We start from the raw sequence: 24,275 nt of genomic DNA, 5'->3' as shown, positions 1-24,275 counted from the left end.
TTAATTACATAATAGCACTTTAACCTCTAAGTACTTCAGTTTGTATTTTCTAAAAGAAGGACTTTTTTTTTTTTACATGACCTCAGAACAGTTGTCAAAACAAGGAAACTAAACTTAATGCAGTATTATTATCTAACCTAGAGACCTTAATCATATTTTTTCAATTGTAATGTGGCTGTTTTTGATAGTATCCATTTGTGTTTTCCTCTTTGGGCTTCCTAAAATCAGTTCTATCACACCGTTACTGAGAATTGTGATATGGAGTCATGGAGTGTGTTTTTCAAACATAATGTTACTTAAAAACTTAATTTGATTTTTTTTTAAAGCCAGCCTTATATATAACTTGCCCTTTTTTCTTTATAACTCAGATTACAGGTTTCTTAACTAAACTTTTTAAGTTTATGACTGTGTCTTATTATTAAGACATAGATAATAATCTTAAACTTTATTCAGTGACGAAACATTTATTAAGCAATTTCTCATATGCCTGTTGGTTTTACAAAAATAAATAAGATAGCTTTCTGTCCTCAAGAAGCTCATTGTTTAGTGGGAGAATTTCCTGTTTTGATGGACTACTTATTAAGGTACAGAAATTCATAGTCTTACAGTTTTGTGTATTGAAAACTTATAGGCAAAAACCAATTCTTGTTTCATAAGCATGAAAATGGTATTTTGCAAAGACATTCTACAATTTCTTGTTTGTTCAAAAAAGCCCTTTTGAATATGAAAGGGGTTTTTTATTCAACTTATAGTTCAATATAAGTTTTTAGTGAGGCTCTAGCTCCTTTGTCATGTATGATAAATGCCTTTCGAGGTGACTTTTAAGTAGCTGTAGTACAAGTGATTGCTGCTGCTTCTTGTGTCTAAATCCATTTGTGTAAGAAAGAAATCCAAAAACCTAAAAATTACTTTAAGTTTTTGATTTTTATTTAAAGGTACTTTAGGTTTCAGTGATGAATCGAAGAAAGGAGGTGATTTTTCTTAAAGCATATCAAGTAAGAGCTACACTTGAATTTAAAATGCTTAGATAGAATTGGTCTTGTGTTACCATTTGGTCTGGCGTGCTTTGAAGTCTTAGACCCAAAGGGTCTTACCAGAAAATATCAAAGAGCAAAATGTGAAACATTAGCCAGGAAAAATAAAGTGATCAAACAGCTAAGGCATGAAAGAAAATATTTACACCAGAAGAAGCTTGCAGTTTATTCAAAAGACAAATATTAAGGAACAACAAAGTAAAATGTTACCATCTGTTTCAAAATACTGTAAAGAGTTGGAAATTGGGCATTCATTTCAGTTGGCCAGTAGCTTAATACCTTGTTAAAACATCAAACAGATGATGAAAGCCACTTTATTTACCTCATCAGTCATACTCACAGCAAAGTTCTGGTAATTGTCTTTGAGTGTTAAAATGCTACGCTACAGAAGAGAAGGTTGTTGAAAAAAGATGAACTACATTAAATAAAAATTCTAGAGCTTATTATTTTTTAATAATTTTCCTATGATTAAAAGGGAAACTAGAATATTTGAAACAAAGTTTATCTCTGTCCTGTCAGAAGTTTTTGATATAATAATTTACCTATAGTTTTGCTTGATTTTTCATTATTATCATTTTTGGGTTAGATGTGCTGGAAATCAGGAAAAAAGATGAACACTGACTTCTGGATATATTGTGATGATGATAAAAGTATACACCATTGCATTTGTATTAAATTTTTTATTTTTATTAAATGTCTTTATATATTCACTAATATTTATAACAGCTTTGTGTGGTAGGCAGTAATATTGCAGTTTTACAGATGAAGAAACCCAAATCACATATAGAATATGTGGTAGAACTGAAATTAGAACACAGGTATTATAACATCTAGTCTAGTGCTGCTTCCACTAGACTTCAGCTGTTTCTAGAGATATGACACATTCATTTGGAAGAGCAATATCATCTTAGGGTAAAATAACACAATACGAATTTGTATATGAGAGAAATACATGAGCAAATCATAAGAAGATACTGGTATCACCATCATCATTCTATTAAAATGAAAAAGGAGTTAAAAACCAAATTTACCCATTTGAATTTAAGTCACATTCCCTGACTTAATTGACTTGTATTTTGAATGTAAATAAGAAGTACTAGCAATGATAGTGTGAGGAGGTGGCTGTAGAAAAGGTAGGAAGAAAAATAGAAATAATATTTGAATGCCTACTTAATATATATTACATAGATGATACATATATTTAAATACATTTTGATTATACTCATCATTGTAAGAGGACATAATTTAACTGGTTTTAAAATCTAGATTGTGGTGCTCATGACTAAATCTGACAATAAATGACAAAAGGGCATGCACATGTGTAATAAGTATGGGAAAATTTCACTCCATCTCTCTTCTAAAACTGTTCTTATTCCTTTTATTTCTAGGCACTGGGATTCAAATTTAGCAATTCCTCCTATGTCTAATTCTTATTTACTACCTGCTTCTTAAATTGTTGTTTGTAAGGCCATCCTAATGGGAATTTTTGATAGGAATTTTTTTTTTTTAAGCAAAACTATACTGAGTATATCCTCTATTTAAGTCTCATTGGTAGTTGTAGAGGGTTTATAAAAAGATACGCAAGTGCCCTCAAGTATGTAGTTCTTTTTTTTCTAATTGAGATGGGAGGTTAAATTTTTGTATGTGAAATACATAGTATATAAAACAAACATGTATAGCATCATACCATGTATAGCTGTTATAAGATATAGAACAGGCAAAATGAGTACTTTATAGAATCAAATCAGGTATTGATGGCAGTGGCGGCCTGTCTGGGATGGCCACTACCATGATGCCGGCTGTAGTGGGGGGAGGTGTTGCTGGGGCTGTCACTTCACGGAGCCTATGGGGGCCAGGAGCAGGCAGGAGCCCCACCTTCCCGGGCACAGCTGCAGCTGCCCAAGTTGGTGCTGCAGACCCAGGCCGCCCTGTGCTCTTGGGGGCCAGAAGCAGGCAGGAGCCCTGTTCTCCCAGGTGCAGCTGTAGGCTCTGCAATTTCTACTCCCGCTGCCTGGCCTCTCCCTGCTCCCTGTACCCACTCTGATCTTGGAGCAATGTTGGGGCCAAGCCCAGGTGCTGTTGGACCCCGGCTGGGTGTGTGCACACTCGAGGCAGCACTGACACTCCGGTCCCCTGCTGCCTTGACCACCTGTGGACTTCGGACACCAACAAGCAAGGGAGGGAGTCCGAAGGCGGGCTGAGGGCAGCTCAGTGCTGGCGGGCAGGCGCTCCATGGCATGAATAGCCTGGGCACCATGAAGAGCAACAGGAGTCAGACAGGTTCCTGGGTAGAAGGGGGCAGGTCCCTGGTGAAGCCCCGCCTTCAAGCCCAGGAGGGCCTGAAGCGTGGGAGATGGGCTGCAGGTCCCGTGGACCTGAGTGGGAACTTGTGGTGCTTTTTCTGGGCCCACCCATGGCCGCCCATGGACCACTGGACATGCACTTCTTCCCTCTGAGGACCATAAAAACCCTGGACTCAGCCAGACTTGAGCAGATGATGGATGGCCAGCTGTAGAGAGGAGCTACCCACCCCAGGGTCTTCTCTCTGCTGAGGACTGAACACTCATAGGGACACCCCACCTGAGGGGAGAAGCTATCCACCCTAGGATCTCTTCCCAGCTGAGTGCTGAACACTCATTGGGACACCCTGCCTGTGGACGGGAACTACCCACTGTGGGTCTTGTTAGGTGTTCTGTAGCTCAATAAATCTCTTCACCTTGCTCACCCTCCACTTGTCCACGTACCTTATTCTTCTTGGATGCAGGACAAGAATTTGGGAACTGCCAAATGGCAGAGCTAAAACAGCTATTAACAAACAGGGCTGAAACAACCTCTTGCTTGCCACATTACGGGTGGCAAGGAAAGAAGACAGAAGGAGAGAGGAGCTGCAGCCCTTTGGGGAGCCCAGACCTAGGAGCTTTCTGAGCCAGGGCTGTGACACTCTCTTTGGGGCTCTGCAGTTCCTGGCATCTCCAAGTTTCCGTGCACAACCATGTTCCCTGGTGCCAGCCATGGAAGCTGCTTGCAGCGCACCTGGTCCAACCACAGCCTTGCAGGGAGCCAGTGCCTATGCCAGCACCTGGACCTGCCTGCCATGCCACAGCCAGTGTGCCTGGCTGTGCACAGTGGCCAGACCCCACACTCACTCATACACCCCTTGCCACTCCATGCCTGGCTCTCCCTTGGCTGGCGTGGCATCCAGGCCAGTAGCACGAGCTGAGCACAGCCTGCCAGGCCAAGTGGATAGAACGAGCCCAGTGGGTCCCAGCAAAACTCAGGCAAAGGCACCACTGGCCACAGAGGTTTCCACCTGACAAAGTGACACCACAAAATCCCGTGATATGTTCCTTTATGGAAAAAATATAAATCTTTTTGAGAGACATTATAGAAGACCTAAATAAATATGGAGGTACCATGTTTATAGATTGTTAGGGTCAGTATTGTAAAGATGTTAGTTCTCTATAACCTGTCGTTATATCTTATCTATTTTCAATAAAAATTCAACTGTATGTGAAAGAGAAAATACTTGGCAAGATAGTTTTAAAATGTGTGTAAAGAACAAACACCTACAAAAAGCCTGCATTTTCCCAAAGAGAAACTAAAAGGTATGTATGTTTTGAGAGGTCTTAACAATTATCAGTAATTATTTAATAAAATATATTTTATATAAAAATATTTTATTTAAATTAGTGTAATAGTATACTCTTAGGCAAATTGACCAAATGAACAGTTGAGGGAGCCAAGAAACAAACCTATGTATGTGTGGAGATTTGATTTAGTATACGGCCGGCACTGCAGACTACTTGGGGAGAAAGATTTCAATAAAGGGAACAGGGCTCAATTGCTTATTTATGTAGGAAAATAAGTTGTACCTTGTCTGATATCATATGAAAAATGAATTCTAGATGAATCAAGAAACTTAAATATAAAAGGCTAAACTGAAATTTTGAGAAAATTAACAGATTATTTTGACAAAATCATTAAGTATAAGGAAAAAAGTTTAATTCAACTGAAAGATAGGAACTTCTCATTTATAAACAGATGCCATAGAGAGAAAGAAAAGACAAAACGACAAAGTGGTAGAAAATATTTCAAGTCATAATTACTGAAGAACACATTAGTATCTGGAATTAAAGAACAACTGTGCAGTAAAAGATTATCATAGGAAGCCTAAGACTGCTATCCTTAGAAACTAAATCCTGCTAGCAATGTTTGCCCTTGGCTGTTGCCTTGAAACTTGGATTGCAGAAATGTCCCCATGGATCCCTAACTGCTGAGGCTAGTTTACTGTGCTTGTAAACAACCAAAGTGTTTTATGCTGAACACTTGCTTTCCTTCTTGAGTTCTTGAATTTTTGTACATGCCAGGCAGAGAGTGCCTGTGTGACAAGTCCCAAATAAAATCCTTGGATTTTCAATGAGCTTCTCTGGCCAGAAATATCACATAACATTTGTTCTTCAAGATTGGAAAGAAGTTAAAAAAAAAAAAGAAAACGAAAGATACATCACATACATGGTCCTATATTTTTGTTGCTGGAAGAAGAATATATTCTGTGTGATCCCTGATAGGAGGGAGAGAGCATAAGGAAGCCTGTATATAGGTTCCTGGAAACTCCCTCTCTGTCTTTGTCCCTTGTGATCCAGCTATGCCCTTACTACGTCACTGTAATAAATCTTAGCTGTGAGTACACTTATTTGCTAAGTCTTGTAAGTCCTTCTAGTGAATTTCTAAACATGAGAGTGGTCTTGGGGACCCCAAAACAACTAGAGAAATAAGCAAAAGACTTGAATGGACATATCACACATTAATAAACCCAAATGACTAATAAACATATGAACATATGCCTCAATGTCATTAATTTTTAAGGAAATGCAAAGTAAAACCACAATAGATTTTATATACCAGATTGTTAAACATTAAAAAGTCTGTCAAATATCAAGTGTTGGTGAAGAAGTAAAACAATAGAAACAGTCATTCACTGCTGGCAAGTGTATAGATTGGTATAACTCCTTTTGAAAAACATTTGGCACTGTGTAATGAAGTAGAAAGTGCACATATCCTATGGCTTAGAAATTTGGTTCTAGGTTGTTAACCTTGGGAACTTTTTGCAGATGTATACCATACATGGCATTCTGTGCAACGTTTATAATGTTAATAATAAAAAGCAGGAAACAGCTTAAATGCCATTGCCATTTGAATGTATAAATTATGTTACATTCATATAATAGAAACAAGAATTTAATGGATACAGCTTCATGCAACCATATAGATAATCTTGATTGAAAAAGCAAAAGAATACAGTCATCCTAATTCCAGTGTTATAAAGTTCAGATATGCTTGACTAAACAGTACATTTTTTAGGGATGCAAACATGGTAAAACCATCAGGAAATGGAAGAGAATGACAAACACAAAATTCCAGGCACCTTCTCCTCTGGAGGAACAGGGATGGAGATACAATCAGGGAGAAGCACAAAGGGACTTTTGGTGATAATTTTATGTTCTTCACTTAAACTGCTTCTTGGTACATGGGTGTTCATTGAAGCTTTCTTCTTTATACCTGATTCATATTTAATAGGCAGTGTTTTGTGTTTATTCAATATTTGCTAAACCAGTTTTCAAAAAACTTTTTATGTCAGTGAAGTTGTGAGGAAATAGGCACCCTCATGTATTACTTATGACAATATAAATTGATAAAACCTCTCCAAAGGGCAACTTGGTGTGACAAATCAAAATTTAAAATGCACATACCTTATGATCTTGGAATGCCACTTCTAAGAATGTATCTGTCATTTATATTTATATACTTGTGGGATATGTAATAGTCATAATATATTCATCTCATTATTCATTCTCATATCAAAAGAATAGAAGTTCCAAAATGTTTTTGTTTCATCAAATTAAGTGCATCAATGAAATTATTCGCAGTTTTCAAAAAGAATGAGGAAACTCTATACTTGTGTTTTTAAAGAACAATCTCTAAAATACACTTTAAGTGGAAAAAAGGTACATAGCAATATGTATAGTATTTCACCATGTGGGGCAGAGGTGATGGGTGGACAAAGTTGTATATACATAAATATGGATGGGTGACAGGGGTGTAGAGATAGGAGTTCTACTTTTTAATTTATATCTTTTTTATAGCATTAACATTCTTACTACTAAAAATAAATACTTTTTTAAAAGATAAAATGCAGTTTAAATATTAATTCAGCATTAAGGGAAGATAGGCAATAAGAAGGAAGGAAAAACACTTGGAAGCCTAGAGGACTGTGTTAAAAACACAGAGAAAAGCAAATAAAGGAGTTAATGCTGGAGGGAGACATGAAGGTTTTAAAACTATTTCAGACTTGTGTATATTTACTCTTGATTCCTTGACATTAAAGGTCTGTATTATGATGGTTAGTTTAGAATGCTTTCTAGCAACAGTTGTTAATTTAATTGCATGAGACTTTTACATAGATCTTACCGTATTGATTGTAAAAATGTACTATCGCTTCTTTCCCTGTTGTAATTATTCATTATTTTAATGTATCATTACAGGTATCCCTCATACTTGGCCCCTGAGGTAATTGCACAGGGAATTTTCAAAACCACTGATCACATACCAAGTAAAAAACCATTGCCTTCTGGCCCCAAATCAGATGTATGGTCTCTTGGAATCATTTTATTTGAGCTTTGTGTGGTATGTATAAAGAAATATTAATATGATAAAAGGAAATTGTGCATTTATTGGAATAATCTTTTGGAGAAGAAAGTTAATAATAGTATGTTTTTGCTGTGCAAATTAATTACATAGAGGAGAAAAGGCTTAATTTGACTTAATCATGTTTGATAATTTCACATATTTTTTGGCATCTCTAGAAACATACTTTTACTAAGTGTGAATGTAAATGTTACCAGATGTATATTATTTTGATATCTCTATAATGTGTATATTTTTACAAAGTTAAGATGTTTATATTAAGTTATATAAGATATATGAAGTACCATTAAAAGTTTAACAAGATATTGAAATCAAAAATACGTTTTTAGAAGACTGATATGACAGTAATGTAAGATTGAGAAGAATAGCAGCTTTTTTTAATGATCTCTACCTGTAGTTCTGATTTGATAAGTGTTTAAGAACATTTTTTCTTCTCTCTTTTTTCTATAAACACCAGGTAATCTTAAGCCTTTTCCTTCTAAGTTTATTTAAATGATCATATAAGCTTAATTTGTTTATGATAAGAGAAATATAATGATAGCGAACATTAATGAAGCATATTCTGCATTACGTAACCCTCACCATAACCTGTGGTATATGTACAGTTAATATTTTAATTTTACAGATGAGAAAAGTGAGACTTCAGGTGGTTAAGTAGTTTGCCAAATTTATATAACTATTTGGTGGTGGAAGAGTCCAATTTGGCACACAATCATTGCTCAACTCATCAATGCTGAAGGTATAAGTGTTTGACTCCAGACCTTATACCAAGGAGCCTCCTGAGGCAGACTAATAAGGAAATAATTAAAATATAATGTGTGTATCTTAAAATATACCAGGTGCTGTAGGAGCATGAAGGATGGCTGTCTGAAGTTATTGTGGTAAGAGGAAGGAGTGTTATGAAGTTTTTTTAATGGAGAAGCAGACTACCTGCATCATGATATTTAAGTAAGAATTAGCTCGGTAGACGAAAGGGTATAATCAGTCTTACCCAGGAGGCATCTTGGTCTCAATAAAGTACGACTCCATGTGGCCTAGAATACATCTAGATATCCAAGTATGTGTGGATCTCAAAAGTGAATAACGCTTACATCAAACTAGAATGTAATGACCCTTAGATGTATGAAATGTTTAAATGATACATATTATGCAACACTTTCTAAAACGTTATTTCACCAGTAATTTTTCTTTAGTGGAGCTGACTTTAAAAATCCAATAAAACTTTTGGAGATAAGTAGAGTTGCCTGATAAAATCAGTTTCAGCTATAAGGGGAGAAAAATGCCTTCCTAGAAAAAAACGTGTAAATATTAATACAAATTTCTTTTCTCATTTAGGGAAGAAAATTATTTCAGAGCTTGGATATTTCTGAAAGACTAAAATTTCTGCTTACTTTGGGTAAGTGTCATACAATTGCTTATCTTTCAAATACAAATATAACTTAGTAACTATTAGTAATCATGCACATTGAGGATGTATTCTTTTGAAATAGTGAGTACACTGAAATATTCCACCTTTACTCAAGTTGCTAATGATCAGTGGTAATGATCAGCAGAACAGCATATGAGGTCCCTTCTAAAATATTACAGCAGAAATTTCCTTATTCTCTGAGGAGTTTTAACCTAGATGGAAATAATCTCAGCTTTATGATCTAGCCAAGTAAATTAACTTGTGAAATCAAAATATGAGAATATAAAATTGTATTTCTGTAGCAGTTTACCTTCAGACAATGTATCTTAACTTTTGGGCTATCTTTCTATTTGATGAATCATGTACAAATAACTACTCAAGAAGAATATTGATTTTTGCTTAGAAAAGGCTCATATGAATTTTTATGTATGTGGATCCAAACATGTATAATTCAAATTAATAAACATTTATGTAATCTACTTTAGAGTGGAATTAATTAAGCATGTTTGGTAATTAAGGAGAGAAAAACAGTGATAGAACACTTTATGCAAAAGAGTGACAGATTAGTATCCAAGTTAAAAACATTTACAAATAAGAATATGTACAGGAAAGTATTAGTAAACATTAAATAATAATGAATTATAAATAAATTTGCAAAAGTTTTACCAGATTTACCACATTTAATTACAAAGATTGATACTACAGCTATTAAGAAGCCTTGGAGATTCTTAAATGTGGTCTGTAACCTAAACTTATACTTTAAATTCCCAAATAAATGTAAGTACATTTTCCAAATTATGTATAATAAAAATAAATTAGTTTTGTAATCATGGAAAAATAAAAACACTACAAAGCCTTCTTAAAAAGCGCTGTTTATATACAGCCATTTCTTGAAGACGATTGGTTCTAGCACCCTCATATGTAACAAAATCCATGTATACTCAAGTTCCACAGTCAGCCCCACAGAACCCATGTGTATGAAAAGTCGGTCCTACATACATGCAGATTTCGCATCCACAAATACTGTATTTTCAACCCATGTTTGGTTGGAAACAATCCACATATAAGTGGACCTGTGCAGTTTAAACCCATGTTGTTCAAGGGTCAGCTGTGTGTGTCTGCATGTATATATTTAGAGAGAGACAGAGAGAGCTAGAATATCTTTACCTTCCTTGTAAAGGAATTGCTCCTTTATCAAACTATTTAAGCTGATATCTTTCAGTGTCAGTTATTCAATTAGTATTTATCTGAAACTTTTCATTTTTATCAAAACGTGTAAAGAAATTTAACAAAATGATAAAGTTTTCAGTATTTTAAGTTCCAAAATTGCATTACTCCATTAAAACATTTTTGATCAGTTTATTTTCTGATTTGTTGGACAGATTAGAAAAGCAGCATTTATTCATATAGTTTTTCTGTTTTATAGACTGTGTAGATGACACTTTACTAGTTCTGGCTGAAGAGCATGGTTGTTTGGACATTATAAAGGTTTGTCATTAATCTGGGTCTTAGTCCATTTTTGCTGCTACAACAAAATACCTGATATTGGGTAACTTATAAAGACAAAAATTTATTTTTCCGCAGTTATTGAAACTAGGAAGTCCAAGTTAAAGGCACCAGTACATTTGGTTGTCTGGTGAGGGCTGCAGTCTTCTGAGAGAGAAACACTGTCCTTACAAGGCGGAAGGGCAAGCTAGGCAATTGCTATGTGAAGTCTCACCTTTATAAGCCTCTTAATGCCATTCACCAGAGGAAGAGCCCTTGTGACCTAATTACTTCTTAAAGGCCTCACCTCTTAATACCATCACATTGGCCATTAAGTTTCAAAGTTCATGAAGCCTGAACTTTGGAGGGAACACATTCAAACCATAGCAATCTGTTAACGAAAATTTATTTTACACACTTGGGATCCAGTTGGAAGCTATTTTAAAGCAATGCTTATTTCTCTTTAAGTATTTGCTTTTTCACAGTGACTAAATGTGTATAAAGTACAAATAAAAACTTTAAAAACATCAAAACCTTCTAGATTAGCAAACATTTGAATAAAGTGTATTTCTAAAATTGATCATTTTAATTAATTATTTTCTCTCTTTATTTACCAGGAGCTTCCTGAAACTGTGATAGATCTTTTGAAGAAGTGCCTTACCTTCCATCCTTCTAAGAGGTTGATATTATTTAGAGATTAGGATTACATTGAGATCCTTTACACATAAGCAATTGATTTTTTTCTTATTTGTTTTAATATAATGGATTAAATAAAGATAATGTACATATGTAGTAGTATATAAATGACATCAGTATCATAACTGTGAATGATGTAAGCTTTCATTTTTTGTGAATAAATGAAAAAGTAATTAAAGTTAAACCACGGTCAGAAAACTGACATATACTAAAGAAGTTATTAGTTCATTTCCAAGCTTTTAAATAGAATATTAACTAAACTGTGTAATGTAGGTATTCCTAGACCCAATAATAACATCAGTGAAATGAGAATAAAAGTTTGTTGTCAATATGTATTATAGCAGTGAACTTGGACAAGTGGTGTGATAAACTAACAATTGTTGATAATAAAAAAGGATTTCTTAGAAGTTTCAGTAATTGACTTTGACTTGATGATGTCACTACTAGTCATACAGCTATCCCTAAATTCCTTTAGTATATAATGTTTGAAAATAATGTATACAAATTTGCCTTTAGAAAAACAACTTTATCAAGACATGTTAGAGAGAAATAGTTTTGTGTGAATGTACCACATTAAAGGACAGGAAGAAAAGCCAAATGGTATTATTATAATAGTTTGCATAAATATTATTTAATTATTTAAGATATTCAGTAAAGCAGGTGAATGCTAGTCAGGCTAAAAGTAAACAATGCAGAAGCTTTTATGGAATGATATTTTTGATACATCATGAGGTAAAGTACAACATAAGTAAAAAAAATTCAGTATTTACTCACAGTTATTTGATTATAATATAAAAGTATGCATCTAGACTCTGCAAAGGAGAGCTGTATTATTTTCTGTGCTAATGAGGTATTTAAGACTTTTATCCATTCTCTTGAATGTTTGCCATTATTCTAGGAAATTTTTTATGACTTTCATTCATGCTCTGTATTTTAAATGTTCTTAAGGCCAACCCCAGATGAATTAATGAAGGACAAAGTGTTCAGTGAGGTATCACCTTTATATACCCCCTTTACCAAACCTGCCAGTCTGTTTTCATCTTCTCTGAGATGTGCTGATTTAACTCTGCCTGAGGATATCAGTCAGTTTTGTAAAGGTAATGATAAATTAAAGCATAGAAAATAATATGAGCCTTGTTTTTAAAGAAGTTTCCTTGTCCTACTTTCAGTTTTGAATTTATCAACAATATATATTAGTGGGATCATGGGAATTAAGAGACAATTCTGGAAGTGATTAAAATGTAACTGACTGGCTGGGTGCAGTGGCTCATACCTATAATCCCAGAACTTTGGGAGGTCAAAGAGGGAGGATCACTTGAGGCCAGGCATTTGAGACCAGCCTGGTCAACGTAGAGATATCCTGTCTCTACACAAAACAACAACAACAACAAAAAACAAAGTATATACACACACACACAAATATATATATATATATATATAGTTAGTCAGAGTCTAACTTGCTTGGATAATATCAGAGCCTAACTGAACTGGTGAGGGGAAATAGCAAATTGCAGCCAGCTCTAGCCTTCTGTGTTGTGTGGTGGTTAAAGTTAACAGAAGCATTCTATAGTCAATCCTGTGATTAGTTCTGAAGCTTTAAGTGAGCCTGTGCCTCTAGCCTTTAGACAAGTGCTTCCTTGCCCTTAAGGAGTGGCTAGAATACACATTAACACACACACATTTGAGCTAACAGTTTATCCTTTATATTTAAGTTACTGATATTCTATATAATTTATTTATAAATGATCTCTAAAAATAATATTATTGATAAGAATTACATACCATTATATTCTGCATGTTGAAGAGAATACCAGCTTTTAGACTTTCAATTCTTGTGTGAAGATTACAACTCTTGGAATGTAAGGTTTAGTGACACCAGTAAGTTACCTTTATTCTGAAAAGTTGTTACAACTTAAGTCATGGCAGAAAATGGTTACTAAACATTCATTCAGTTAAACATTTATTGAGTTCCTGGTATGTGTCACATACTGTATCTTTAAGTAACATTCATGCCAAATGGGAAGGCAGACAGACATTTAGTTATACAATCACTGTTATAAATGAAGGTCAGCATGAATATAGCACAATGGCAGCATAGCAGGAGCACCTAATTCTGTATTTCTGTCTGGGACATCAAGGAAGACTTCAGAAAAGGCAGCCAGCCATTGCCTTGAGATATGAGGGAAGGAACAATTTGTGTTGGTTGCCTCCCCATGTGCTATTTTCTCCCCTTATTCCTTTTCCAATATAGAGTGTAAAATTTCCAATACTATGTATTCATTATAAACGGTGAAAATTCCAGATGTTTTTTTCTAGTTTCCCTTGCTATGGGCAGTAAGCTTGTGAACTAGACTTGGTTAATGGGATCTAAATGAAAGTGCTGGACATAAGGGCTACTTATAGGGAAAAAACAAATTTTCTTGTCAAGAAAGGTACTGCAGCATAGGTTCACCACTTTCTTCTCTTCTGAATGCAGGAAATGGTCTAGAATTTTGATAAGCATAGGCCCCTCCTGTACCTATGATTTTATTAAGAGAGATGAATAAATGTCTTTATAAGCCACTTTTAGTAGTATATTATTTTCAGCTGGGAGCATTCAAATTATTACAAAAATTGAATCAGAATTTGCCAGTCATGGCATACCTCCAGTAGGAGAGGGGAAATATCAAGCTCCAACTCGTTCCAGCCACTCCTTAAGGGCAAGGAAACACTTTGTCTAGAGTCACTGGCTCACTTAAAGATTGAGACCTAATCGTAGGACTTACTACAGAATGCTTCTGTTCCCCATACGTTAACCACCACATAGAAGGCTAGAGCTGGCTGCATTTTGGTATTTCCCCTCTGCAAGTCAGTTAGGCTCTGATATTATCCAAGTGAGTTAGGCTCTGACTAACCGGTTTATCCTGAAGACCGACCTTGTTAAGAACAGTGCTCATTGTATTTCAGAATGGTTCCATTTCCTCTGCCACTGCTGGAAACATAAGGGCATTTTCCTCCAATATTTACCGTAAGAACCTTGTCAATCTCCAGACTCACAAAAGTGTGGGGGTATCCCTTATGACAAGTTCCCTCTGGAGTTTTTAACTCTCAGACTTGTCCACACTGAGCCTCCAGTAATTTATCAATTACAGTTTAGGTTTCCCAAACTTGGCACTGGTTCCTGAGGCACTGCTCATGAATGTCTGTTCCAGAATGCCGTAACTCCCTGTATTCTCCTGTCCTGGGGACAGAAGTTTGCCCTATGTCCTCACCTCTCTTACAGATCGAAGAATTGTTGATTTTTCAGTCTGTTCAACTTTTTATTTGTTGTTAGGATGGAGTAGCAAATTTCAGGCTCCTTACAATCAGAACTAGAAACTGGAAGTCTGTTCTTCAGTGTTTATTTTTTTTTAGAATGGCAGCTATTACTGCCTGTTGACTTTTAATAAAAGTAGAAAATATAATACAATGATTCCTTAAATTTGCTTTTAATAGATATAAATAATGATTACCTGGCAGAAAGATCTATTGAAGAAGTTTATTACCTTTGGTGTTTGGCTGGAGGTGACTTGGAGAAAGAGCTTGTCAACAAGGAAATCATTCGATCCAAACCACCTATCTGCACACTACCCAAGTAAGGAAAGAAACTTCTCTTGGGAATTTAAATAAATAAATAAATGGTAATAATTATATGGTAATAATAAAAAAAAATTGTTTGTTTGTTTTTTTTTGAAAATTGGTTTTTAAAATTTTTTTGGTAGGCATCCCAACTAAGTAATTATTGGAAGCAATTGGAATCAACACCTTGTTTGACTGGCCAAAGTTTCTAATTGCAGAGTTCCCATCAGTTGTCTTTGATCAGTAATTTGCTTTGTGACCTATTTGAAGTGAAGTTAATATTAGGGAATATCTTAGAATAATTGATGTTAATGAAAAACACACAAGTCACAATAGAATATTTAAGAGAGTTAACTAAAAACTAGCTTAGTATTCCTACTATGAAGAACTATGTTCTTTTTCCAAATATACTTGTAAATGTAAATGAACTCTGTGGTCTCACTGCAAGTCCCAGAGATCATTACTGTGCTAGTGTACTGCAAAAAAATCTGCATAACTGTATAAGAAGATATGCTAGAAATTAGACTGGAAGTTAAATACCTCTACAGCCTTGGGGCTAAGATTGTTATTAACATTGCTATTCATGTTTATTCCTAAAAATATGAACCTAAATTTCTTGAACTTCTACTAATACTTTAAATTTTTAATTTTAGGCTGGGCATGGTGGATCATGCCTGTGATCCCAGCACTTTGGGAGGCAAGGCAGGTGGATTGCTTGAACCTAGGAGTTTGAGATCAGCCTGGGCAACATGGCAAAACCCTGTCTCTACAAAGAAAAAAAAATTAGCTGGGCGTGGTGTTGTGTGCCTGTAGTGCTAGCTACTCAGGCAGCTGCAGGTGGGAGAATCACCTGAGCCCAGGGAAGTTGAGGCTGCAGTGAGCCAAGATCATGCTACTGTACTTCAACCTGAGTGAATGAGAGACCCTGTCTCAAAATAAAATAAAATAAAATTTTAATTTTTAGATTTCTAGACTTAGTTTTGATCATTGTAGGCAACTGTAGAAGTCATCTGCTCATCATTTTTTTCTTTTTAAACTTTTGTATTGTTTGGATTGACTAGTTTCTATTTTTTTCTCTCTTAATCTGATTTTTAAATGTTAACTTTGATTATACCATTCATACATTGAATTAAGTAGAAAGTTAGAGGTAAGATTACGGAAATTCCAAGAAGAAATGGTTTAAAGGATATGTAGATTCTTAAAAGTAATTTATTGAAATTGTAAACAAATTTTATTCATTTATTATTTAATATCCTTTCTTCTATGAGGTTACTATCCAATATGCTTTTTCTTTCATCTTCCCTTTATCTTTTTCTACACGTATAAAGTTTCTCGGGAACACATTGGGTTAATGTCAGGAGAATACTGTTAGCATTGAAACTGCATGAACAAAGGGTTGTAAATGACACTTTTGTTTTTCTGAAATTCTCTATACTTATATTCATGCCAACTCAAGAGATATTTAAAAATGAGATTTGTTTGAAGAAATCTCAATACATTGTTTTATTAAACATCCAATCTAAAGTTTAATTCTTTTTTGTTGAAGGGACTGATGACTTAGAATAAACTTTACTTTCTAGAAGAAACAATAAACTGGATTTTGTGTACATATTATTTTTAAAAATTTCTTTTCAGTTTTCTCTTTGAGGATGGTGAAAGCTTTGGACAAGGTCGAGATAGAAGCTCGCTTTTAGATGATACCACTGTGACATTGTCGTTATGCCAGCTAAGAAATGTAAGAATGATATTTTGACGGTTCTGCTTTAGTTTTTTTTCTTTAATTGAAACCTTACAGATACACAAGAAATCTTGTATGCCTCCTTGATTGCACAAAATATGGGAGAGCTTCTGTAAAATATGTGCCCCAGAGTAGAATTGCATCTGTACAACTTCAGCTTTATTACCTGATTGTTCACAAAAATGATTTTATCAGTTTATCTTTTCGCCATCATTGGGTAACTGTTCTCATTTCTTTATTTACCTGGTAACACTTTCTTTTATCAAATTTTAAAAAATTGTTAATCTAATGGTATAGAAAGGTATTTTGCTGTAATACTAATTTTAATTTCCTGATTATAGTGCAGTTGTAAGTCTTTTCACATATTCTAGCAGTTCACCTACCTCTTCTATGTATTACTAGTTCATATCTCTTGTCAGTTTTTCTGTTGAGTGATTTCTTATTGATTTGAGGACTTTTAAAACTGTGTCCCTGATATCGTATCTTTGTGAGCTATATGTCATGGAAATATATTCTAATGTGTGGCTTTTCCTTCAACATTTTGATTCTTTTATTGAATAGAATTCTAAATTTTTATCAGTATTTTCTTTAATAGTCAAATATATTTTGATATATTTTTCTTGTAACTTATTTAAAGTAATAGCAAGGTTATAAGTATATTTTATAATGTTTTTATATATTTCCTTATAAAAGACTTAAATAATTGTTTCACATTTAGTTCTTTAATCCACCTAGAATTTATTTGAGATTAAGTTGTAAGGAAGGTATCCAATATCATATTTCATTGATTAAAAAAATAACCCCTTGTCTCAGTACCATATATTGAATAGTTTTCTCTTCACTTTTTTGATCTATAATACCAACTTTTTCTATGTGCATGGATATGTTTCTGGGCCTTGGTATTCTGATTTGTTGGCCTGTTTTTCTAATTTTAGCTAATACCACATTGCCTTAATCTATAGTTTTATGTGAACTGTTGATATCTAGCAAGGGAAGACCTTCAGTTTTTTTGTCCTCAAAATGGAGTAGGAGCTCTTTAACATCTTCCTCTACTAGCTGATTTTTATGATCATCATAAAGAACTTCATAAAAAATTATAGGGTTTTGATTGACATTGCATTGAATTTATAGGTTAATTTGTAGAGATTTGATGTATTTAAAATGTAGGGTTTTATTTCTTGAACATGCTTAAATAAACATGTCATTTATTTGTCTTATTTTATATAACAATTTTATTTTTAATGTCTGTATATCAGTTATCAGATTTATTCCTAAGGTAATTTATTGTTGCTCTTGTAAATAGAATATATATATATATATATATATATATATATATGTAAGTATGAGTATGATTTTTTCCAACATTTTATAAAAATTTTTAAACAGAAAAGTTGAAAAGCATTTACAGTGAACAACTTACCACCTAGATCAAGCATTGATATGATCTATTAGCAAAATCAAGTCACACCTATTCATTGACCTATTATGTATAGCTGTTTTGTTCTACATTGGCAGAATTGAGTAGTTGCGATAGAGACTACATGGCCCACAAAGCTAAAAATATTTGTTATGTGGCCCTGCATAGAAACAGTTTGCTAATCCCTGACCTAGATTCTATAATTAACATTTTACATGCTTTATCACATGTCTGTCTATCTTTCTAGCTATTCATCAATCCATCATATTTTTTGTTCTTGCATTTCAAAGTAAAAGGAAGACATTACTACAATTCAGCTTACACATTAAAGATTTGTTTATAGTTCTTTTCTAGGCAAAATTTTCATATAGTAAAATGTATAGATCTTAAGTATACCAGTAGATGAGTTTAAAATATACATCAATAATATTTTTTCATATAGTAAAATGTACCAAATCTTAAGTATACCAGTAGAGGATTTTAAAAAGTAAATCAATAATATTTTTTAAAATACCATTTCAACTACTGTTTTGTGCATGATTAGTAACACAATTGATTTTTTTTATGTGGATTTTGTGTCAGGCAACATTGCTGAACCTATTCTTTTTTAAATAATATGTCTATAGATTCTCTGTGGTTTTCTTTGTGAATTAAGGTAGTGTTTTTTCCTTCATTTCCAATTCTTATCTACTCACTTCATCTTTTCTCATTATTTTTGCTGAGCCTCTATAACACTATTGAATAGAAACAAATAGTGGGCATTCCTGTGTAATTTCTGGTTTTAAAAGGTTGCTTTTTATATTTCATAATTAAGTATGATATTTGTTGCATTGAGTTATGGAGGTCTTCTATTCTTACTTATAAGTTTTGTTATGAATGGGTGTTGAATTCCACTGAGTGTTTTTACTGGATGGTCATATGCTTTTTTATGTATTATGTTAATGGATTTAATTATATTGATGGGGTTTTTCAATGTTGAGCCATGTTTATATTTCTGGGATAAACCCAAACAGATCATGATTCCATTTTTCCTTTTTTATACTTTTGTGTTTTGATTTTCTAATATTTTGTTTAGAATTTTTACATTTCTGTTTCTATTTGAGATAGGCCTGTGAGTTTCTTTTCTTTTACTGCACCATGCTAGTTTGGTATCAGGGGTATACTAGTCTCATAAAATAAATAGGAGATTGTTGCCTTTTTTTTCTATTTTCTGAAAGACTTTATATGATTACATATATCTATTTCTTGAATGTTTCATGGGAGTTAGCTTTAAAACCATATTGTAAGGGCTGCTTATCCCTATTTGGGTGTAATCATTAATTCAGTCTGCTTAATAGTTATAAGTTTACTCAGGTTGTTTATTTTGTTTTTAAATCATTTTCTAAAGTTATATGTTTCAACGCCTTTAAACTTGCTCTTCCCACTGCCTGTAACACTCTTTCGGTGCTTCCATTTCTTTTCTTTACATTCTCTGCTAAAATGTCACCTATTGGTGGCTTTTGTTGGCCATCCTTTATAAAATAGCAATGCCACACCTATCCCTTGTATTCTTTATCCTGTTTTGTTTTTTTCCTCCATGGTACTTCTCTTCATTCGATGTTATATGTTCTCTTCCTATATAATAACTAAATGAAGGAATGAATCCTGTTATTATATAGAAGCCCTATTAATATAGTAAAGTATAGGGGAGAAGTATTTTATAATCTTATCAGTAAGTCCCAGTTTTTTAGTGAGCCTGTGTTCCTGGGCTGTGACCTTCACAAGGCTTCTCAGCTTCTCCCACTCCTCCTCCCAAACATGAGACAGGAAAGCTAGAGGGGCTGGAGTTGGGTATTTCTGTTCCCCTACATCAAAGACTAGAGTGGACTGGAGCTGAATATTTCCTTCCCAAGTTGGTTAGATTTCTGCAAAACCCAAGTTAGTTAAGACCTGACGGAAGAGTTTCCCTTTAAGACAGGCCTCTCTTAAGGAAAACAGAGTACTCTGGCTGTATTTCAGATTGGTTACTTTCCACCTCCCCCTGCAGGCAGTCAAGGGTATTTTTCTCAGATCTTCATCCTGAGAACTTGTGGGACCTGTGGAGGTTAATCTCATGGAAGCAAGGAAGGCCTCCCTACGGCTGGGCCTCCAGAAGTTTTTCTCTCTCATATTAGTCTGTGCTCAGCCTGCAAGTATTAGATAATTGCCTTTTAATTGATCTTAACAGGCTCCAGCAGTGGCTCTGTTCCTGTTGAGCTGTGATTCCCTGTATTCGAGGGTCCCTCCAGCTTTTAGGACATCACAATGCTCTGATTCTGACAGATGTGAGATGAGTTTTTGATTTTCAGTTTGTTCAGCATTTTTCTTGTTGGAGGAAGAATGATGCCTTCTAAGCTGTTTATATTTTGTATAAGAAAGTGGAAGTCCTAGCCTTTTTATTTTTAACCATTCATAGCCAAAGCTGAAATAGGTACCTATCCTTGTTTTCTGTCTAAGCTAGCAATTCCCCTAGTTTTTTCTTTACGTGGCTTTAGAAGGATCTTCTCCATTCTGAAGGTCTGTTATGTAGGTTCCCAAACCTTTATCCCATTATATTCCAAATCTCTAGACCACAGTTATTAACTCCTTTCTCTCTAGGCCTGGTTTTATATCTGTTATCACTGCATTTTCCTTATGTTTTAAAGCTTATCTAACCATTTAATATTTTACATGTTATGTAGTAGGAGAGTATTAGAATCTCTTGTCTGCCATAATGCTAGCAACAGAAAATTAAAATATATAATTATTCCTACTCAATACTCTGAATTTATAATCTCTTTGAAAGAAAGGATGTGGAAAGTAACAAAATAAGTAACAATACCCTGCAGCAAACAATAAATTACATCCAAAATATATGATTTCAGCTGATTTTGTTTTGCTCTTAATTTGTTTCTTCAATTTAAATATAATCCAAGTTAAATGAATGTAGGCTTCAAATCTAAATGTTTCAATTCCTTTACAGTTCTACTTGTGAAATTTAAAATACTCTTCTTCTGTAGTTATTAAGAAATATTAATTTGCTGAATCTTAAAATGATATGGAAACCATATAATAATTTTTATCTTTAGTGTTTTCATTCACCTTTTAAAAATCCTAATGTGCTAAATTTTTATTTAGAAAAGACAAACAAGATACTTATTAGATAAAATCTATGACATACAGTATACTGAAAACTAATCTTTAAAAAGATTTATGTGTATTAATAATGCAGTAAAACTTGGGAAAATTTTATTTCTTTACTTAAAACTTTAATATATGAAAAATATACCTAAAGGTTTTTTAAAATAGGATAAGTACATAGCACATTGATTTTTAGAGTAGAACCAGGCATAAATTCAGTGTTTGCTGAATTCTTCGTTTGAGTAAAAGATTTTTCTTAAGCTTTAAAAATTCTGGGAATAACTCACATGGGTGCACAAGGACTCTAATCAACAGAAGATCAGTGCTTGCTGCACACACAGCTTGAACTTCTATGTCAGTCCCCATGGGAGCAGACATTCTGCCTTCAAGTTGGAAGTTGAACAGCAGAGCAGCAGGCAAGATGGCATTAACTTTAATCACCTTGCTTAGGATGTGGTTAACACTTTATTACTGCCTTCCTGCTTATGATTTTGAAGAATACCTGTAATCCTGTCAGGGTTGTTATTTGGAACAACATTTATTAAAATGATTTTGTCATTAAGTGAACTCTGTCCATTGATTTATTAGCTGTTTGAATCATACGTGTTCAAAATATAATGTGAGAAATGTTTTGGAATCCTTTTTCGAGCACCTTTCTTTTTGACTTAGCTTGTATTATGCCAAAGCAAAAATAAATCTAAGTTGTTCTTTTAGTATATACATGGCTATGTAGTACCTCTTTTTAATCATCTTTCTTCATATAACTTAAAACTTTTTTCCGATTCATTAAGTTTTATACTAGTGCTAGTAATTCTGAGTTGTGTTTGGAAAATATATCATGATAAGTCTCTAACATTTATGAGTGATACCTACAGATAAGAAAAAAAAAAAAGAAAAGTTGTTTTTCACAGCCAAACCTTAATCAGTAGAGGCATTGCATGCTTGCATGTTTATGGTAAGAACTGATTTTTAGAATCTATTTTATACTTTTCTAGGTCCCTTTATAAATTTATAGTTGTTATATTACTTGTCTTTTTAAACACAGATCAGGGTTTCTGCCCAATATGTTGATACATAAATATTTTGTCTTTAAATACACAGAGATTGAAAGATGTTGGTGGAGAAGCATTTTACCCATTACTTGAAGATGAGTGAGTATATGTAGTCGCATTTTAGATTTATTTTTCTTTCTATTTAGATTGATAAGAATTTTATACATTTTCTTTGAAATATGTTTCCTAAATAGAAAATAATAACCTGAGGTTCTGGTTTATTAAAATTTTGTGCTTTTTCTGAAATCACTGTTGGTAGAGTTAGGGAAAAAAAAGAAAATTTTGTACCTTTTGTCCATTTTTTTTTTTTTATTGCTTTTGTTCTCTTTTACAGCCAGTCTAATTTACCTCATTCAAACAGCAATAATGAGTTGTCTGCAGCTGCCACTCTCCCTTTAATCATCAGAGAGAAGGACACAGAGTACCAACTAAATAGAATTATTCTCTTTGACAGGCTGCTAAAGGTATGGATTCTAAAGTATAAAGTGTTAACAATAGCCCATATGGAATTTTTTTTAATTTATTTTTTCGATAATTCTTAGGGAATCTTGAGTAATAAGAAGATTAATTTTTATGATCTATCTTGTTCAGTTAGCTTTCTTTAATTTTAAAAATGATACATGTTCTTAGTAAGTAAAATTAAAAAGTAAAAAAGTAAAAACAAGGTGTGGTAATATATGGAAAATCATGTTGAAAAAGGAATAATGTCTTTATTTTTTAAAAGAAGACTTAAAAGTCAACAGGAAAAACATCAATATTGAAACAGAGAAATGGATAGAGTACATAATATAAATACAACTAGTAAATCTGTTCAAATTGTTCATCTTCACTAGGAATGAAAAAAAATACAAATTAAAATAGGAGTGATTTTCCATACTGCATTAGCAAAGTGAGCACAGATGCAATGATATTGGAACTCTCATTCTGTTGGAATAAATGTGAATGTACTGAAACATTTTGTAAAACAATTTGAATGCATATATCAAGAACCTTAATAACATCTGTGTCCTTTGTCCTATTAATACTCTTCTAGAAATTTCTCCTAAGACACAAATTTATAAAAGTACAACTTTATATGCAAAATGCAGAAGTACTCATAATAGTAGCTTATAGTTATTGATCACTTCTCTATCACCACGTTTTTAACAGAGTGCTTTACCTGCATTATCTTATTTAACCCGTATGAGACTGGTACTATTATCCTCCATCTGATTCATTTAAAATCCCCCCAGAGCATCAAATAGAGAGGAAGGATTAAAAAACAGAATCAGCTGCTCTTCTTAATTATATAATACAAGTTTTTCAAGGTGTTGGGGATTCATTCCACTGCTTATTTATATGTATTAATAACACCAGACACAATAATTGCACATTACTTTGAAATTTATTGCAAGTCACTTAAGTTTTATCATGGGTATATTCAGAACTGTCTAGACTAAAAGATGGCGCTAGGTAATTTGAGACATTTTCATTTCTTTTTTGATATCTTAGGCTTATCCATATAAAAAAAACCAAATCTGGAAAGAAGCAAGAGTTGACATTCCTCCTCTTATGAGAGGTTTAACCTGGGCTGCTCTTCTGGGAGTTGAGGTAAGGAAAAAAGAGAAAGTTAGAAGCTGATTAATTATGCAAAGAAAGGATGGAGAAGGAGAGTGCTTTCCAAATATATATTTTTCTAGTTATTAGAAAATTATATAGTAAAATATAAGCATTAGAATATTGGGCAATTTTAAGTGGAAAGAATATAGGAAAACAATAGAATAGAAAAATATAATTGAGGGTTTATTAGATTATGCTATTTAATGATTCATTTAATAGTGGTCACAGAAAATGTTTTGATTATTACCAGAGAATATTTTAAGAATATATATCAGTTATAAGTGGGTAGTCCTGCTTATAAAGTATGCTTATTATAGAATATGATTATCTGTTTATAAATGGTTCTGACTAAATTTGGAGAAATCTTTCCATCTAATCTGACTTGTCAAAATCACTAACATAATTT

At 33.5% G+C, this 24,275-nt stretch overlaps 1 protein-coding gene across 9 annotated transcripts in view; it reads left to right on the top strand.

The window, feature by feature from the left end:
* Nucleotides 1-24,275, top strand: part of TBCK (TBC1 domain containing kinase) — a 267,698-nt gene that overhangs the window by 56,610 nt on the left and 186,813 nt on the right. For all 9 annotated transcript variants that reach the window (XM_024245819.3, XM_024245820.3, XM_054554234.2 and 6 more), the window contains 10 exons: nt 7,577-7,718; nt 9,075-9,135; nt 10,574-10,635; nt 11,250-11,311; nt 12,277-12,425; nt 14,803-14,941; nt 16,561-16,660; nt 22,320-22,369; nt 22,605-22,734; nt 23,762-23,860. In XM_024245819.3, coding sequence (XP_024101587.1) covers nt 7,577-7,718; nt 9,075-9,135; nt 10,574-10,635; nt 11,250-11,311; nt 12,277-12,425; nt 14,803-14,941; nt 16,561-16,660; nt 22,320-22,369; nt 22,605-22,734; nt 23,762-23,860 — 994 coding nt within the window. The remainder of the gene's footprint in view (nt 1-7,576; nt 7,719-9,074; nt 9,136-10,573; nt 10,636-11,249; nt 11,312-12,276; nt 12,426-14,802; nt 14,942-16,560; nt 16,661-22,319; nt 22,370-22,604; nt 22,735-23,761; nt 23,861-24,275) is intronic.

Source organism: Pongo abelii, chromosome 3, assembly GCF_028885655.2.
Source record: "Pongo abelii isolate AG06213 chromosome 3, NHGRI_mPonAbe1-v2.0_pri, whole genome shotgun sequence".
NCBI lineage: Eukaryota > Metazoa > Chordata > Mammalia > Primates > Hominidae > Pongo > Pongo abelii.
Note: the sequence above shows the minus strand (reverse complement) of the source record. Positions and strands in the feature narration are given on the sequence as shown.